The 19,228-nt window shown below is 40.4% G+C and overlaps 1 protein-coding gene across 16 annotated transcripts in view; it reads right to left on the bottom strand.

The window, feature by feature from the left end:
• Positions 1–2,085: 2,085 nt before the first annotated feature.
• FRYL (FRY like transcription coactivator) overlaps positions 2,086–19,228 on the bottom strand; it is a 387,869-nt gene continuing 370,726 nt past the window's right edge. For 10 of the 16 annotated variants that reach the window (XM_037897819.2, XM_037897820.2, XM_037897812.2 and 7 more), the window contains 5 exons: positions 13,540–13,608; positions 7,742–7,759; positions 6,674–6,784; positions 4,605–4,801; positions 2,086–4,158 (listed from right to left, as the gene is read on the bottom strand). In XM_037897819.2, the coding sequence (XP_037753747.1) occupies positions 3,900–4,158; positions 4,605–4,801; positions 6,674–6,784; positions 7,742–7,759; positions 13,540–13,608 (654 nt within the window). In that variant the 3' untranslated portion in view covers positions 2,086–3,899. The remainder of the gene's footprint in view (positions 4,159–4,604; positions 4,802–6,673; positions 6,785–7,741; positions 7,760–13,539; positions 13,609–19,228) is intronic. The other 6 variants (XM_037897814.2, XM_043544395.1, XM_043544397.1 and 3 more) reach the window with 1 other exon arrangement.

Below are 19,228 nucleotides of genomic sequence, written 5' to 3'. Positions count from 1 at the left end.
CCAAAGGAGACATATCTGGAAGAGAACAAGCCACTCTTGGACTGCTTAATGAAAATAGTAGAGGACAATATAGACAACTTCTTGATTTATTTTAAGGTGACTGAGACCCCTTCAACCCAGAGAGCTACATTAGAATGCATTAAATGAACCTTGGAACCTGTGCACCCAAGGCAGTGTATGCATTTCTAACACATCTTATCTATCTGCCTATGGATAAGTTGTCTTGGCTGAGACATTTTGGATGGAAAGATAAGTACATGTGTTTGAGGTATATCTTCATTGCTCTGTGGACATCAGAAAACTTTTCCTTCCTGGAACAGTAGACTTGATCAGAAGGGGAAGACTATGGCCTGCAGGATATGAAAAAGTACATTCCCCCAGTTACCTAAGAATCAGATGTTTGTAAGACTACCTTGTTATTGAAGATGCAATAGTGTAGGTCAGTGTTACACACCTCAGAATGATAAAATTCTGTGACAATCATAGAACTGTAACACACAGAAAGACACAGTTGTGTGCTGCTTCTAATTTTCTTCTCTGAAAGGATACTTTACATATAGACTTTAAAGTTTACCTGCATGCAATTCATATTTTCATTACATAAAAATTAAACCATTGCCATAACAAAGGCAGAGAGCTGTAGTATTTCCTACAGTTATCACCCCGCTTCTTTTGAAAACAGCAGCTACTTCCACCACATCCTCCTACATCACTGCAGGTACTGCATCATTGATGAGGCAAGAGACTGGATCTTAATATAGCTTGAGAAGTGGACTTGCTGGATGTTGCCTCACTACAGTGGCTGGTATTAGTCAGGTCAATGCTACAAATAGGAGCAGTAGGGTGGGGATAACAGCTGGTTTCTACCCTCCCTGGCTACTGTTTCTTCCAGCACAATAACAATGGTACAGGCTGAAGTCTCACTTTTGGCAGTTGGAGGATTGAGTGTTTTTGATAATGGCAGTAAAAAATGAATCCTGTGGGGCATCCATTCTCTGTAGTTCCACACTCTAGTACGTTTTAAACACTTGGTAGGCAGTCCCAATTCATGTCAAATGCAAGAACTCCCTGTCTCCATCTCAGGCCTATGCTAAATGCAAATTTCTGTTCTCATAGCACACACCACCTGTTGTGGACACTGGATTGTGTAATTTCAAATGGGGTTGCAGGGACTCCTACAAAGCTCTTGAGTATGTGAAATAGGATTGAGCTTGGTTTGTTGTTAAAAATCTGGACCAGTTCTTCAAATAAAGTAGAAGTTAACTTGGCCTTGCTTGCTGGACCCCAGGTTGCAATCTTGCACTCAGACTAGTCCTTTATTGCTTTTTTCCCCATTTGCATTAGTTGACACTCCAAGCACCAGCATATTCAGCAAATCTCATGATTTCACTTGGCTAAACCATAACCGTCTTAGGTACACCCCTTGCTTCAGAAGGTAAACAGGTCATTGCCCCAGTATCAGATCAGGTGATTGATCATCTATGATAATGTTCATCTAGGATAACAGCTAGCACAAGAATCCAGCTAGTTATAAGAAATGGATGTGTAAATGCTTGCTCCTGTTAGCAAAATAAAGTACACTTAAATTGGCATACCACTTCCTTGTTATGTGGTTGCATGGAGGGCTGGTGTGGGAGAAAAGAGTGCAAGGAAGATACTGTGTATTGCATTTTGAGATGATGTTCCTTCAGATGCTTGGGAGGAAGGTGGATTGGGAGAAAACACCCAGATTAGGCTAAACTATAAAGTAAGAGAATATTGCTGGGACCCAGGTTAGTCTTGTAATTGTAAGAACAGAAAGTTCCAAAAACTGTACACATTAATGGTTAGGAATTGTGCACTGGAATTTATAATTAGATGTGGATGTGAGGCATATGTAGTATAAGCCATATTACAATCTGATTTGATGCACACTAAAATGCTGTAGCGTAGACAGGACCTATAAGAAGAAAACATGGAAATCTATTTGCCAATTCATTGCTGAAATTGTACAGTATGTTAACTGCTAAGATATATTTCCACTTCAATGTTTACAAACTTCTAAAAATGACACGTGTCCTTCTAGCTTGCACAGAATACACATGATGACAGATACAATGTTTTTATTTTACAAAAAAAAGGGGGGGAGCTGGTAAAAGATGATGTAAATAAAAGTGTAATGCGCCACTAAATAAAACTACATATCCCCAGTAAATACTTATTAAATAATTAAGAACACCATCTACAGTACCACAGAAACATCAAAATAATTCAATTTTATCAGATCAAAAAAATACAGTGATTATGAATGTGCCTTGACCAGTTACAGAGCTTGTTAAGGTATCAACTACTGTCAGCAGTCCAACAGGGTGCACAGTGCCTTCAGTTAATGCATTTCAGCATAATTACATTTCTAGTGGGGTCCACTTCCCCAAGAAAAGGCAAAGCTAAGAATTTCATTTGTACATTCTAAACTCCGGAATTACAGAGCCCAGTTTAAAAAAAAAATCATCACAGTGGGTAAGAGAGATGCATATAAAAATACTGGGTGTTCCTTTCAAATCACAGGAATCATGGGACTACATTCACGTATTTCTTTTACAAAATGCTATTTTCAACAGAATCCAGTTCATTTTATGCTACAGTGAACAATGACTATGAACTATAAGTATATAGAAGTATATTGCAGGTTTTGATAGTCAGTTTCCTCTTCCTTTCATTTTTTTCCCCTGTAGTCCCAGTTCCTGAGGTGTAACATGAGTTATGAAGATACGTGTAAATGCATTCACACCTCTTTTCTTGAACTCAGCAGACTACGCCGACTGCAAATCATGTATTTTACTACTAATAGCCACTGTTCCCCTTCCCCCATTAGCTTTGTACATCTATTCTCATATAACAGTGCATTGCATGAATGTACAAGAAAAATACTGGTTTTGCACTATACACTTTCTAGAATATATACAGAATAAAATAAGTTAACTTTCTTCTAATGAGAATTGCTGATGGGCAGCATATATCTTTAATATACATTTTAAAGTCTCTGCAGGCAGCTACTTTTTGGTTAGTTATCAATATTTGTAACATAAGCACTGATCAGAGAACTGAGCAGCATTCCAATAGTTTAACAGATATATTATTTCTTTTAGAAACACTGGGGAATCCCAGTTTAAAATATTATTAAATGTCCTAACATTTACACACTATGAGGATTAGAGCTAATAAAATAAAATTTCTCCAAAAATAATCTTGCATTGCTCTTTTAGGCATGCTCTGAGACCTCATCAACAAACATCCATACCTTCAAAATGCAACGGTCACATATCCATACATTTCAACTCTCACACATAATTCCTCATTACAGACAAAACAAAAAGCAAACAAAACATTGAGAAATCAATGGTTTTTGCAAAGTCTTTACAAGTCCTTTTTCTGCTCATATATGACTGCACATTCTTCATGACATTGCAAAATGTGTCATCAGGCAATTAGTTGATGATTACATGTACTGCTGTAAAACCAGGAAATCTTGCAGGTCTTCAGCCAAAATAAATCAGCCTTGATTTTAGCCTCATCCCACCTGCTTTACTTGTCTCAACATCTGGAGGCCATTACTGCAACAGCACTTACAATTCTGTTTCTACAGAAAATAATGCATGTATATGCATTGCTTTTAGCCCTTTTCCTTTAATGTAGTTTATATCTATATAATTAAAAAATCACTACCGCCCACACAACTGTTGTGTGTAGAAACAGCAGTCAGTAAGATGTTAACTCCATTGGTTTTTAGATCTTTGTTTTTTGATGAAATTTCTTGCTATGTTAAAATTCTGTATTGGCCATTAGTTTTTTTAATGAAAGGTGCTTGATAATCTTCTGAGGCATCCTTCGCTTTGTTTCTCTACTAAATGAAAAGCTGTTCAGAATCCAGTGCTCACCATATTTCCTACAGGTTTGGCTTTTGCTAGAAGCTGATAGGACTGAACCATGCGAAGAGACTCTCGAATTTCTAGATTAAGTTCCATCAGTTTTGAGCTGGCTTCTGACATGTCTTGGTTAGAGCCTACTACTGCAAAGCTACCAGTTTGGCCCAATGTCTGATGACGAAAATATATATGCAACAGTGTCTGGACTGGGTCATCTTCAGAACTGCCAAATATGTCATTGGGCCAAATAGACCTGTGAACATATAATTTAAATATTTAATATCTTCTCTCAAAAGAAAACAAAGCAATTAATTATTCAAACGTGACTTTCATTTTTGTTTTAAAGAATATATATTTATATATGAAAAGAATGTGAGAGGAGAAAGAGAGAGAAAGAGTTCTAAGGTGCTATTCCTATACTTATTAATAAGATGTCATTTTCTTACAGGATAATATTACAATAAATTTATTTTTCAAAGGATACAAACAGTTTATAAAGATCAGAACTACCCTTCTTAAATGGTGAACATGCACAGGAGAAAAACACATAAAAACAACCAATTTTGTCCTTTTCAACAAGGACATCTAGCAAGAGTTGGAAAAAAACTGGAATCAAGCCTATGTTTAAATTTAAAAAGTCCATTAGGAAACTGAGTGCTGCTCTAAAAGCATAATAATTTAAATCATTTCACATTTTACCTGAAAACCTTGACCTGTGCTACTGCTGATATAAACTCCTTGCTTCTCAAGGTTTCAATGAGAGAATGAATGGCAGTTTCTGTGCTAGCTTGGGAAGCCTCTTGTATTTCAATTTCTTCAATACCACTGTCTGAAGCAGATTCAGCCTCTTTCAAACAGCTCTCCAGCTGGGCAAGTTCTTCTGACATGTTTATAACCTAAAAGAAATATGGAGAGTTGAGCTTTTCTGGATCAAAAACTCTTTTCAGCCAAATTAAGCGTTGCAGGAAGATAGGGATGTGCACTTTCTCTCCCTTGGAACTGTGCATGAGGACACACAGACAAGGGCACCAGTGTGGCCACTTGGCCCAAACATTGATGCACATGGATGATTACATGAGTCAAGTACTTGTAATGAGCATTTGGGCTTTCCCATAGTCTGTCCTTAGTCAGTTCTTTAGAATTCCTTGCAGGAATTCTCACCTTGCAACCACACTGTCATTGGTGGGCCATGAATCCTTCCACCTGTAGCCATGTATCAAATCAACCTAAAGTAGTAGCCTCTTTTGGAAGAATGAAATAAAGCTGAAGTGATTCTACTACAAATAAAGAAAATCTGAATGTACAGAAAGAAAGAAAAAGTCCAGTACGCGTATATAGCAGTGGTGACCCAAACACAGTAGTGTGGTCCAGCCAGTGCACATACTGCAGCGCTGTTCCTGAGCTTGCACTCAATCTACCATGGTCTACACAGAAAGCAAAACCAACATCATAATTCCCCAGACAGGACAGGTGGGAAAGAAAACTCCTTAGCCAAAGAGCATGAGTAAGACACGAGACCTATACTCTGAAGTGCTTCTTATGGCTGACATGCTGACTGGGCAGCCAGTGGGGATAAAAATGCATGACCAGTTGCCATAGCACCCGCTGACTGGGAGACAACTTCTTTCATCAACATTACCCACTGTTATCAACAAATGTGCATACTGGGATCTCAAGAATGAAAACATCCAGGGGTCCATTATGGGGGATGGAGGTGGGTGTGTTGGAATTGGAGGGAGAGGTAGGGATGTGTGTAACTGATAAGGAGTGTGGGAAGGGTTTGACGAGAAAGAGGGTAAGTCTACACAGCAAAAGCTGTGCACAGGCTAACCTACCTGAGCTAGCTTGAGTCACCTAGCGAGGGTAAAAGGAGCACTGAAGACAGCGTAGCATGGGCTTCAGAGCAGGCTAGTGAGCTGAGTACATAACCAGGGTCTGTGCTGAACTTGTACTAACTGCATCGAAGTCTGCCCTGTGCTGTCTTCACTGTTGTTGTTACCTGTGGTAGTTGGAGTCAAGCTAGCTCAAGAAGGCTAGCCAATGCAGCTTTTGAGTGACAGCTTGAAAACTACTTCCTCTTCATTAAGTGCCCAGCTGCCCTTTCAATGCAGCAGTTTTTTATGGCCCTCCAGCCTCTTTTAATCAACCTTCTGTTCTAAAAACCTCTAATAGCTAATTTTTTAGAAATATCACTAATTTTGGGTGCTTCTTTTTTGTTTCCAACATGAGACACCGTCTCCCTGATTTTTAGTTGTGCTGAAGACATACTACTTGTACAGATATGCAGAGATAGGTTATAGTCACCTGAAACTTGAATATGGCTTTAAAGCTGTAACATTAATTGCAAACTGACTATACAACTATGTACAGATGATGAGACTCAGTGGAGGCAGAAAGGGTCTTCATAACAGAATCTTCTTGATTTGAGTTAATGTACCTCATTTACAGTTTGATTGGTATACACCAACAGTGACAAACATTTTAAATCCTTGCTTTTTTTAAGATCATTGGGCTCCCTGCATCACTTTGTATTAAAGAGCTTTCAAGTAGTCCAAGGATCAACACAGATATTATACAATGACTGAGAAAATAATTGCAAGTTCTAATTAAACCTTTTATCTCTTGGCTACAAAACAGCTGGTATACACACCTCCATTTTCAAAAGAGATGACCCACTGATAAAAAAAAATTATAAAAAGGTAATTTTTTTAATGGGTATTGCTTTTGAACACCAATAACAGGTAGCTAAATAATAATATTTCCTTTACCTCTGCCTCTTTTTTGATTGTATCTACTTTGCTGATAAGTTTGCAATAGGCTTGGAACAGAAGCAGCAACTGGAAATGCAACTTGTATAACCTCCGACACAACTCCAGCTCCTAAAAATGTAAACGGCAACATTATCTTAAATTCAGGGAGTGCTAATCAACTAACATATGACACAATCAGACAATAAATCATAGCCAGTTTGTCCAGCACAGAATTTACAATATTAAAAATATTTATTTGCTTACTGCAGAAAAGGAAATGTCAAGAAGATTTACAAGCTAATGTAGTGAGAAGCTGATGAAAGCAGATGAAAGCTGCATTCAGGACTAGATTGGTAATTAGAAATAAAGTAGCATTACTCTGGCAGGTTAAAAGTTTATCTTTTAAGAAAGGCAATCACATTTCCAACAAGAAAAAAGGGGATTCAAATGACATTTCAAAATGTCATGCTCCAGCAGGAAATATATAGATCGCTTTTACTTCTTTTGGCTGTTTTGTCAGTTTAAACAGTAGATCTGATACCAAACAAACAACTGGGATTTATGAGTATGGCCTCTTTTCCCAATGATAATATAAACAGGTAAGTATGCTATTAACCCTAGACTTACAGTTACAATTGCATGATAGAGCAAGAGGAAACTAATTCAATTCTTAGACATAAGAATGTTTCCTTATGAAAGCTCGCTATGATTTTATTTTAAGAAATATCAGATGGTATATTCTTATTGGAATGGAGCAGCAATATTAACTTATGCACTGCTTTGTTTGCATATTTTTATCTAAAACATGAATCAATGAGGAGGCAATGTTAATATTGCTTTAGATTTAGACAGAGAAGCTACTGCTAATGGAGTCATCTACTATTAACTTCTATTAACTACAGGATCATATTATTTACAAAGGACCACTAGTTCATGGGTTAGGACTATACAAAATTGAAGCACGCAGTACTTTTATAATAGTCTATGACAAGACATTACTATGTCACAAATGGACAAGAAACAGATGGAGACCAGTTTGATGACTGTCATGGGTAAGTATTCAATAAATCAAGAACCATCACTTACTGCTAGAATTTCCATTTGCTAAGCAAGAAGGTGAGCGGGTCACAAAAATACAAAGGAAGAAAAAGATCAAGAATTAGTGTATGAAATTATTTTAATTAGGGTCATAGATGTCCCAGGTAAACTGGAGGAAGAAATATATCTACCGTTCTCAACAGGTTCATTGAGTGGGAAAAATATCAGGCTGAATTCAAAGTGAAATTACTAAACACTTGCTGATATAACTGACAAAGAGTAACTTTTTTTCTTGCTGTCCTACCCATTAACAAAAATATACTTCAGCAACAACACTGCTACAGGAGGGGTCTGCAGTTATATATGTGTAAATATTTATATAAACCATCAGAAACAAGAACAATTGAGGTTTATTATCTGTACAATCCATTTTCCTTAATCCATGTAATCATATTTGAACATAGGGGGAGAAAAACAACAAAAATGAACCCTCCCCCCATTACCTTCCCCATGAATTTAGGGTGTTATGTCAATCAGGATTTTGAGTCAACTCAATAAGTCTTTGTTTTTGAGTTTTTAATTAAGACCTTTACAATACTTCAAGGCAAGATTTTCACAGTCTAATTTCCCTCTAGGATTGTGCATACAGTATTTTAGAAGAAGAATGGGCATGTGTGTGTGGTAAATGTCAGGAAAGCCTTTTTTGGCTATATCTACACTTACAGTAGCATATGGAGTACATACACACTGCATGCACCCCTAGCATGGGTATAAATAACAGTGTAGACAGTGAGGCACTACTTCGGTGAGCAGAGTAAAGACACACCAGAACCTTAGGGTACATATCCTACACAGCTCTCTTCACACTCACTGTCTTCGCCATCTACACCACTGTCTTTAGTAGTGTAATGTCCCACTACCTTCCTGTTGCTGTGGCAGGGAAAGGCTCTGGCGGGGGAGGCACTGGGGAAAGGCTCTGGAAGCTCCCTGCAGCAGAGAAACGCTCCCAGTAGCTACACTTGGCAGGGTGGAAACAGCCTGCTTTTCACTGTGGCGTGTACTACACATATCCTACATGCTGACACCAGTGTACACCAGGCCTTAGAGTGTAAGTTATTTGGGCCAGGGAAGGTCTTTACTTTTGTGTTTTGTACAGTGCCAAGCACGTTGCTGGCACTTAACACATACATTAATAAGCATATGAGAGATGATGCAATCAAAGTGACTCTTCCACACAGGAGCAGTTTATGCTTCAGTATTATGTAAATACACAGAATATATACAACGCCTATATTTTATTCTGTAGTCTGTACTCACTAACACCTAATAGTAGAGTAATTAGGCAAGCAGCAACTACTGGGCACAGTGCAATTTCAGGAGATTAAACCCTGATCCTGAACCATTAAAATCTATGGGAATTTTGCTATTGACTTCAATAGGCATAGGATCAAAGCCCTTAGGGTACGTCTACACAGCAAAAAACTAGTCCCATGGCAGTGAGTCTCAGTCATGGGGCACGTGCTGTGGAACTAACAGTTTAGACATTCAGGCTGGAGCTTGTGCACTGAGACCTTCCACCCTTCTTGAGTTTCAGAGCTTGGGCTCCATCCTGAGCCCGAACATTTACACTGCTATTTTTAGCCTTGCAGTGGGAGCCCCATGAGCCTGAGTCAATTGACCTGCACTCAGACCTGCTGCTGTACTTTTTTTTTTTTTTTCTTCCACGTAAACATACCCTTAGTGACCGGCAGAGAAGAGCTGATTTCATAAACTTCAGCCAGTTATTAAGTCCCAGTACATGCCAGGCACGGTCTATTATTACCATTATAAACCAAAAATGAAAAAAAAGACATGGATTTCTACAGGGAATGTAAGCATAAACAGAGCTATTCTATAAGTTGAAGTGAAGTTCTACTCTGAAAAATGGTATTGTGTGGTTTTATATTTATTCTCTCGCCATTACTTTTACATCAAATTTACTCAGTTTACAGATCACATAATTTTCTAACTGCCAGTCCTGAAAACTCAGATGGGGATCTGACAGTCAAGATGCTTTCTTTCTGGCTCACTTGTCATCACTACTAGTAAAGATTCTGTAACTGGATTTAGTTAACAATTCTGTTGATGATACATGTGCCAGAAGAGAATTCAGCTTTGTTCCCTAGCTGTATTGACGGCAGTGCTAAAAAGTAGTCGGAGAATCTTATTTATGTCAATGAACTAAGCGTTTCTGTTGAATGAGATGCCATTTTTCTGACCATAGCAGCATTTTAATGGTCTGTACATTAGTTGATTATTTTAATAATCTATCAACATTCCATTCCACTTACAAGGATTTCTGAAACAAGTACCACATTCAGTAATCCACAATAGTTCCTTCAAGTCATTTCTAAATGTATTTAGAAAGTCTATAGAAGGTGTATTTTTTGAAAACTCCTTAACTGCACTTTCCTGCCTTTGTGTGAGTGAGCACATACTATATTTTTAATTTTTTTAATATTTTAAATAAATGTATGATCCAGTGAAAGGGTCACATTACTAGGAGCCAGCTTTGCCATTAACTCAATGTGTGGGCTCAGGCAAGGTATCTAGGCTGCATGTCTTCAAAGGTGTCTAAGGGAGTTGGATGCCCAACTTCTACTGAAGGTCAATGTGAGCTGGGCATCTAACTCCCTTGAGCCCCTTTGACAATCTCATCTTTAATCTTTTTGGAAAAACTCTGCCTTTCTTGAATCCTGTGCACCATTCACTGGTTCTAACAGGTCTGTACAGGTTTGAAGTAAACAGGGGCGCTGGAATAATTTGTATAGTGGGTGTGCTGAGAGCCACTGAACCAAACTGCAAACCCATATGATGGAAACCACTTCAAGCCAGTGGGTGCGGCAACAACCCCAGCACCCGTATTTCCAGCACCTATGGAAGCAAGGACTGAATTTGGCCCTTCCTCCATTTCTCCATCTATAAAGCAGAAATACTAATACTCACTGCCTTCATGAGTATATTGGGAGAGTTAATTAGTGTTTATACAGCATTTTGAAAATGTAAGATGATACATAAATACAGAGTACTATTTTATTATTATATAGGTAAAGTATGTAATAAATTTTTAGAACACTGTGTAGGGAAAGTGTGCATGCCTACATATGTCTATTATACAATGGAACACATGACAAGCAAGATATTAGGGTGTAAACAATTTTTAATATGCATTAAATATCCTATGAACAGTATTTAGCTTGTGTGCTTAGCCATTTTTCTAAGTTTAAAATATTGGCCATTTTAAATTGTTTTTCAAAATTCTTAACACACAGCTATACATAATGATCTCATGCTCTAATATTGTTTTAATCTAAAAACATAACCAAAACATCTGAATTGGGATTTTTTTTTTAAAGAGACTTGTATAGTTTAAATAGGTCCAAATAAAATTTTGTGAAAAATGGAGAGAAAATTCCTTTCTAGGCTGAAACTCTGTGTGCAAAGTGGAAATTTTTACTGCTGAAAATAGGATTTCTTTTAAATAAAAATTAATGACAGACATAAGTATAGCATCACCAACAGTGCTACTGTATGGATTTTGTTTAAAAAAATCACATTCTTATAAACAGATTTCATAGTAGAGTAAAAAGAAGAAAATGCTTCCCATTTCTTGGGTTGCCAACTTTCTAACTGCACAAAACCGAATACCATTGCCTAGCCCCTGCCCCTTCACCGAGGCCCCCTCCCCACTCATTACATCCCCCTTCCCTCCATCGTTTGCTCTCCCCCACTCTCTCTCACTCGCTCATTTTCACTGGGCTGGGGTAGGGGTGCGTGCTGTGGTGAGGGCTCTGCCTGGGTGTGCAGGCTCTGCGGTGGGGCCAGAAATGAGGGATTCAGGGTGTGGGAGGGGGGCTCCGGGCTGGTGCAGGGGGTGAGGACTCTCATGTGGGGCCAGGGATGAGGGGTTTGGGGTGCAGGAGGGGGCTCCAGGCTGAAGCCGAGGGGTTTGGAGCGCAGGAGGGAGCTCACGTCTGGGGAAGAGGGTTGAGGTGTGGGAGGGGGTGTTGGTTCCGAGAGGGAGTTTGGGTGTGGGAGGGAGCTCAGGGCTGGGGCAGGGACGCGGGAGGGAGTTTGGGGTGTGGGATCTGGGCAGCGCTTCCCTCAGACAGCTCCCAGGAAGCTATCAGCATGTCCCTCTGGCCCTTACGTTCCCAGCCAATAGGGGCTGCAGAACTGGCGCTTGTGGCGGGGGCAGGGGGAAGAGCCCCCATGGCCTCCCCTATGCCTAGGATTTGGAGGGACATGACGGCAGCTTCCCGGGAGCTGCGTGGAGCCAAGTAGGGAGCCTGCCAGCCTTGCGCCAACTGGACTTTTAAGGGCCCTGTCAGCGGTGCTTGACTGGAGTTGCCAGGGTCCCTTTTTGACTGGGTGTTCCGGTCGAAATCCGGACACCTGGCAACCTTACCCCTTTCGCCTGACTTGGGTTCAGAATATAGACATCCAATAATTCTTACTGCTTAGGTCTGTCCTCTGACATATAATGCCCCTCACTTCAGATATTGAAAAAACGGATTCTCCACACACTGATTTTTCAAGATACATAATTATGTGTGATTCATAAGACTGGGCAGGATCAAAGTCCATGGCTTTTTCTACACTGTGAGCTAGGGTTGTGATTCCCCTGCATACACATACTTGCACTAGCCCTCTTTGAGCTAGCATGAGTATAAATAGCAGTGTAGTTGCAGTAGCACAGGTAACAGCAGCAGAGGCGTGTTGAGTTTGTATTTGTCTAAACCAGTGGGTATTCATCTAAGCTGTGCTTCTGCTATCTATGCTCCTGAAGCTACACTGCTATACAAGCCTGAGGAGAGCTAGCACAAGTATGCACATATGAGGAAATCACACCCCTAGCTCACAGCGTAGGCATAGCCCAAGAAGTTTTTGTGTATGTATTCTGAATTACCCAAAGGTGGGGGGAATCATGTTCTTCCTTTTTATCTTCCCTGTCAAATCTGCCTATGAAAGTGATTTTAAACAAATCTATTCTAATTATGTCTTTCATCATTTTTATTACACAATCCTAGAGGGCAGAATCAAACCCAGGTACCCAACAGTAGCAAAACAATGTATATGCTTGGATTCCCACCCCCCTGCCATTTTACAGTACATTTAGTGAGAATATTATGCATATATTGTTTAAGAAACAAACCTTGTCTCAAGTAGACAAGGCTATTACAACAATTAGTAGTGTTAAAAACACGGGTGATCCTCATGCAATGTATGCATGCACGTTTTTTACAAATAAGTACAACATTCAACTAATAATAATGGGTTGTTTCATATTAGATAGTAATTAGCAAAATAACGTTTGACAAAGTTTCTGTCATGCTTCTACTTTAAGAATAAAACACAACAATAAAGCAAAATATTGTTCCAGACAGGTCATACATATGTATATGGTACTAATTATATTAGATTCAGTACAGCTTTTTGGTCAGACAATAATCTATCTATCTGACAAGCACAGAAACAGAATACTAATCCTTTTTCTTCTAGAAACAGCTGCATAAAAGGCAGACTTGCTTTGGTACACAGATAGTATCTACCCTGCTTATCTAACTCAATATTATTAAGCCCTGAACTGAGACTGGTTGCTCACTTTCATAAAAGACAGCCCTTTATTATTAGGCCAATACTTCATAAGAATCTAAGTTTCCAAAAGATGGTTTGATAACTGAAATGAAAAGCTTTACCAACATACTTTAATCTTTAAGAAGATCAAAAAAGGGCTTTTGTGCAGAACACAAGTTTTTTACTTTAATAAACTATATAAAAAGGATCCACCAGAGACAGTCACCTACCTGAGCATCTGTATTGGTTTTGTGTATGCCATCATCAGCACCAAATGTCCTTTTGCAGTCATCTAGCCACTACAAAATAAATATAAGTAATTAAAACTACTCTGCAACACAGAGCAAACCAAAGCCTGTGATAAAAATGCCAAAGACATGTATTGCTATGAATACCTTCCATACACCCAGATCACCATCAGTGAAATTATTTAATTCATACATTTTGATATTCTCATTTTGTTTAATTCTAGTTAAAGCTGTCTTTCACATGCCTGATACTTGGCACTTAATTTCTTACCAGCACTGACCTTGCCAATGAATATCACTCTTTGTTCTGCTAAGAAAAAATGCTATGTAGCAGTTACCCTGTTCCCTCCACTGGAAATTTCACATAAGCTTCATTATCCCACAGTATGGAGTACATGCTACCTCTAGTGCTTTCATTAAATTTGGTGATTGGGGATGGATGGCAGGTGGTGGAGGAAATAGAAAATTCCTTAATTATATATGCTAAAATAATTTTCATTCAACTTGCTTTCGGAAAGATTCATTATATTATCTCTCAATACCTTTAATGCTAAAAAGATGTGTGTCTAAAGAACACTTTGAATAAAAAGTTGATTCAGTTTAGATAAATGAAAGGATAAAACCTGTTACATTTATTGGGAAATAGTATGATCAGCAAATGTAATTCTCCGGTATAGCCACATGTACAACAAATGTATTCTATCGATTTCAATGAATGTTTTGTGTAAGAGACAATCACTATCTTGTAGGACGTAAAAAGTGAATATAAAACATACATTAAAAACAAGTTAACAGTCTTGCTGTACAGTGCATCCTTTTAGCCTACACAGCACCAGGCACATTTTGGGCACTACTGTAACACAAATATCATCAATAATGCTGAAGTAGAGTATTACTGGAATAGCAAAGCACCATGCTGAGATAAAAGTGAAAATTATCCCCTGTAACACAGAACAGGCTCAGCACAATCCATGAGTGAAAATTATCCCCTGTAACACAGAACAGGCTCAACACAATCCATGGAAGTAAATTTAGCAGAATGTGTGCTGTATATCATGAGTCTTATTGGAAATTTTAGTGACCTTTTCCTAACCTTTGTCTGATGCAAGAAAGGGAAGAAAAAATGTGATTTCCCATCTGCTCAATTTAATAAAGGCTACTTAGTGAATTAACTAGGCCTGTGTGCTTATCAGAAGGAGAAGTGGAATTCTCTAAACACTGTAGTGTCAGTTTCAATTAGTGACATGGATCCCACTGTACATTTTAAATCTTGTTTTTCTTTTCATCTGACAGCATCCATCGATAATAATGATATAGTTTGCATAAAAAAAAATGACATCAGAAATTGGGAACCTAATATCTAGTTTTCACACTCTGTCTGATGTCTTCTTACACATTTTACATTTTTGAAATCTTAAAGAGAAAAAACAATATTTTTAAATATTAGAGATCCCTGCAGTTTTTACATGATACTTGAAGTGCTCTATTTTCTTATATTCTCCTTTGATTCAATGTTTTAGTCTGTAATACAGATATGAGCACAATGAAAGCCTTAGTACAAGGGAACAGAACAGTAGTTCGGAAAAGCAAAATTGGACAACATGAAAGATCCTGGCCCAGACCATTGGCCTAGCAGTACAAAAGGGACATTGGCTTTTTGTCACTTGCTCCCTTTATGCGCGTGCCATAAAGCGGCATGCTGGGGACCATTCCTGCTAGTGTAAGTTAGAGAAGTCCTGTGGATGTTCTGACTTGCACTGGTAGGTGGTTTGGCTCCCTGCTAATACCAGGACCAGTGGAAGCAAAAAGAGGAGGTTACTCACCTTGTGCAGTAACTGAGGTTCTTCGAAATGGTTGTCCCTGTGGGTGCTCCACTTTTGGCACACTGTGCCTGTAATCAGAGATTTATAGTAGCAGTACCCCGGTTGGCTGCGCGCGTGCGGCAGCCATCTCACACCGCTCCAAGCACTTACCTACTGTGCACAGGCAACCGTCCCCAAGTTCCTTCTCCACACCAGAGAATCGACGTGAAACTCTGAAGTAGAGGGGTGGGTGGTAGTGGAGCACGTACAGGGACAACCATCTTGAAGAACCTTAGTTCCTGCACAAGGTGAGTAATCTTCTTCTTTTTCTTCTTCTTTGAGGAGTGTCCCTGTGGGTACACCACTTTAGGTGACTGTTGAGCAATGCCCCTCAGTGGAGGGGAGGGGCTTCAGAGTTGGTTTAGTGACCGTAGATAGCACTGAGAGTCCACACTGAGCATCTGCAGCTGATTGCTGTTCTAATGTGTAATGTTTAGTAAAAGTATGGGCAAATGCCCAAGTAGCTGCTTTGCAAATGTCCGTGATGGGTACATTATTGAGAAAGGCCACCAATACTAATAATGGTCTGGTGGAGTGAGTGCAAACTCCTGACGGAGCTGGTAGATTGTTGTTTTGGTAACACAAATGGATACAACTTGATATCCATTTAGACAATCTCTGTTTTGAAATAGTTTGACCCTTGGAACATTCTGTTATAGAGAGAAATAGTCTAGATGACTTCCTGAATGTTTTTGTCCTTTCTAGGTAGAAAGCTAGCGCTCTGCAAACATCTAGCGTGTGAAGTGATGCCTCCCTGCGGTCGGCATGCAGTTTCGGAAAAAACACAGGTAAGTATATGGGTTGATTTAGGCGAAATGGGGAGGCCACCTTGGGTATAAATTTGGGATGTGGCCGTAAGATCATTTTATCTTTGAAAAATGTGGTATAAGGTGGGTGTGCCATTAGGACACCTAATTCCCCCACCTGCCTTGCTGACATGATGGCAATGGGGAAGGCCATCTTCATGGATAAGTGTAACAGAGAACAAGTTGCTAGGGGGTTCAAACGGTTTCCCCATGAGACTGCGGAGAACAAGGTTAAGAAAGATCCCATGGCGGCAGGGTCTTTTAGGGTGGGATAAGTGTTTTCTATGCCCTTTAGGAAGTGTTTAGTAGTTGGGTAAGCAAAGATAATGACTCCATCCACCTTGTTGTGGAATGAAGTGATGGCGGCCAGGTATACTCTGAGGGAGCTGTTAGATAACCCCGATTTCTTAAGGCCCAGTATATAGTCCAGTATCCTGGGTAGTGGGGTCGACTGTGGAGCAATATGGTTGTCCTGTCACCAAATGCAGAACTGGGACCACTGCTGTGCGTATATTTTTCGTGTGGTTAGTCTTCAACTGTTCAGTAGGATGTCTTTCACTTCCTCAGAATAGTTTTTGTAAATCCCCGTTAGCCATGGAGTAACCTGGCCTTGAGACAGAGAAGGGATTCGTTGGGGTGACTGACGTGTCCTGAGTCCTGCGTCAGAAGGTGAGGTATTATTAGAAGGGTTTGAGGTGGCTTCACTGCCATCTGTCTCAGGTATGGGAACCAGGTTTGTCTGGGCCCTGTGGATGCGATGAGAATGATCCTGGATTTGTCCTGCCTGATCTTGTGAATGACCCGACTCAGGAGTGGGATTGGAGGGAATGCATACAATAGTGGTGTTTCCCACTTTATTAGGAGAGCGTCGCCCAAGGAGTGGTGTTCCAGTCCGGCTCGGCAGCAGTATTGAGGGCACTTTGCGTTCTGAGTTGCTGTGGCTAGATCTATAATGGGGAACCCCCATAGGTTGAATATGGCTGAGAGAGTTGAATGATCCAGCTCCCGCTCATGGGTTTGTGAGAAGTCTCTGCTCCGTTGGTCCACTGTCATGTTCGGACATCCTGGCAGATAAGATGCCAAAATGTCTACGTTGTTGGTGATGCACCAGTTCCAGAGGTGTATTGCCTCTGTACACAGAGAGTATGATCGTGCTCCCCCTTGGCGATTTATATAGAACATGCATGCGATATTGTCTGTAAGGATCTTGACAGTCATGTTTTGGATCAAGGGCAGGAAGTGCTCACATGCATTTCTGACAGCCCTTAGTTCCTTATGTTTATGTGTATGTTGGATTCTACTGGAGTCCAGCGACCCTGGATGGTGCTGTTGCGTAAATGAGCTCCCTCCCACAAGGGAGGGGTCCATAGTTGTAGTAGGAGCTTTCTGTTGGAAGGAGACACCTGTGCAGATGTTCTGTGCTTGTGTTCACCATGTGAGCAAGTCCTACGGGGCATAGTGAGACGTATGTTGAGAGAATGTTTATGTGGTATGTAGATGGTGCAAAACCAGGCCTGTAAGCATCTCATGTGTAGCCTGGCATGCTTTATGACAAATGTCATTTCAGCCATGTGCCCCAAAAGCTGTAAGCACATTCTGGCGGACATTTGTGGACTGTCCATGATCGTTGTAATCAAACTGGTTAAGGTGAGGAAGCACTGTTGGGGTAAACTCGCTGTTGTGGTGAGGCAATCAAGGGAGTTTCCTATAAATTCCAATTGTTGGACAGGAACCATGGTGGACTTCTCCACTTTTATCTGTAGTCTGAGATCCGTAAAGAGGATTATCGTGGTTTGTGTGGCGTTAAGTGCTGCATGTTGTGTCGACGCCCTTAAAAGACAGTTGTCCAGGTATGGAAAAATCATCACCCCCAGTTTTCGGAGGTGAGCTGCAATGACTGCAAGGGCCTTGGAAAAGACCCTTGGGGCATATGACAGGCCGAAGGGGAGCACTCTGTATTGGAAATGTTGATGTCCCAGGGTGAATTTCAGGAATCGTCTGTGCGCCGGGTGAATGGTAACATGAAAGTAAGCATCTTGTAGGTTGAGGGCTGAGAGCCAGTCTTCTTTCTCTAATGCCAGAATCATCATGGAAAGAGTCACCATTTTGAAAAGTTGCTTTCTCACAAATTTGTTGAGCTGTCCTAAATTAATGATGGGTCTCCATCCACCGGTCTTTTTCTGAGTGAGAAAATAACGGGAATAAAACCCTCTCCCCCGTATTGATCTGGTACTGGTTCCACGGCCCCTAATTGTAGGAGGTGGTTTATTTCCTGTTGTAACTGGGGCTCATGAGAGGGGTCCCTGAAGATGGACAGGGAAGGGGGGTGGGTAGATGAAAGAGAGATGAAGGGGATGGAGTAACCCTTCTGGATAATTTCCAGAACCCATTTGTCTGTAGTGACAGTGTTCCAGACTGGGTAGTAGGGTGACAGACAGTCTCCAAAATGGGCTGGAGATTGGGTCTAGTTCCGGGATCAAAGAACGTGGAGGTCTCATGCCCTCAACCAAATCTTCAAAATGATTGTCTGGAAGTAGATGGTTGAGACATGGAAGGATGATCTTGGTTCTGCCTGCATCTCGTCTGTCTGTTTATGGCATTGGTCACACTGTCTTTGAGGCTGGGTGTTTGGGGTAGTTCGGAATCACTGGTTGTAAAATCTGCCCTGTTTCTTTTTGTTCACGAGTACACAGATACCCAGGGATTTTAAGGTGGCCCTGGAGTCCCTCAGGATACGTAAAGACACATTTGTGTGTTCCGCAAAGTTTCTGACCCTCAAAGGGTAAATCCTCGACTGTGGCCTGGACCTCCCTAGGGAACCCGGAAAGGTGAAGCCAGGATGCCCAACGGATGACCACAGAGGTAGCAATGGAGCATGCTGCCGTGTCTGCGGAGTCGAGAGAGGCCTGTTTTGGCAACGAGACCCCCTTCGGAAATGTTAGCCTTGTATTGTTCTTTTTTGTCATCAGGCAAATGTTCAATAAAAGTTGACATTTTAGAGAA

This window comes from Chelonia mydas, chromosome 4 (genome assembly GCF_015237465.2).
Source record: "Chelonia mydas isolate rCheMyd1 chromosome 4, rCheMyd1.pri.v2, whole genome shotgun sequence".
Taxonomy (NCBI): domain Eukaryota; kingdom Metazoa; phylum Chordata; order Testudines; family Cheloniidae; genus Chelonia; species Chelonia mydas.
The sequence above is the reverse complement of the archived record's forward strand: the minus strand, read 5'-3'. Positions and strand labels throughout refer to the sequence as shown.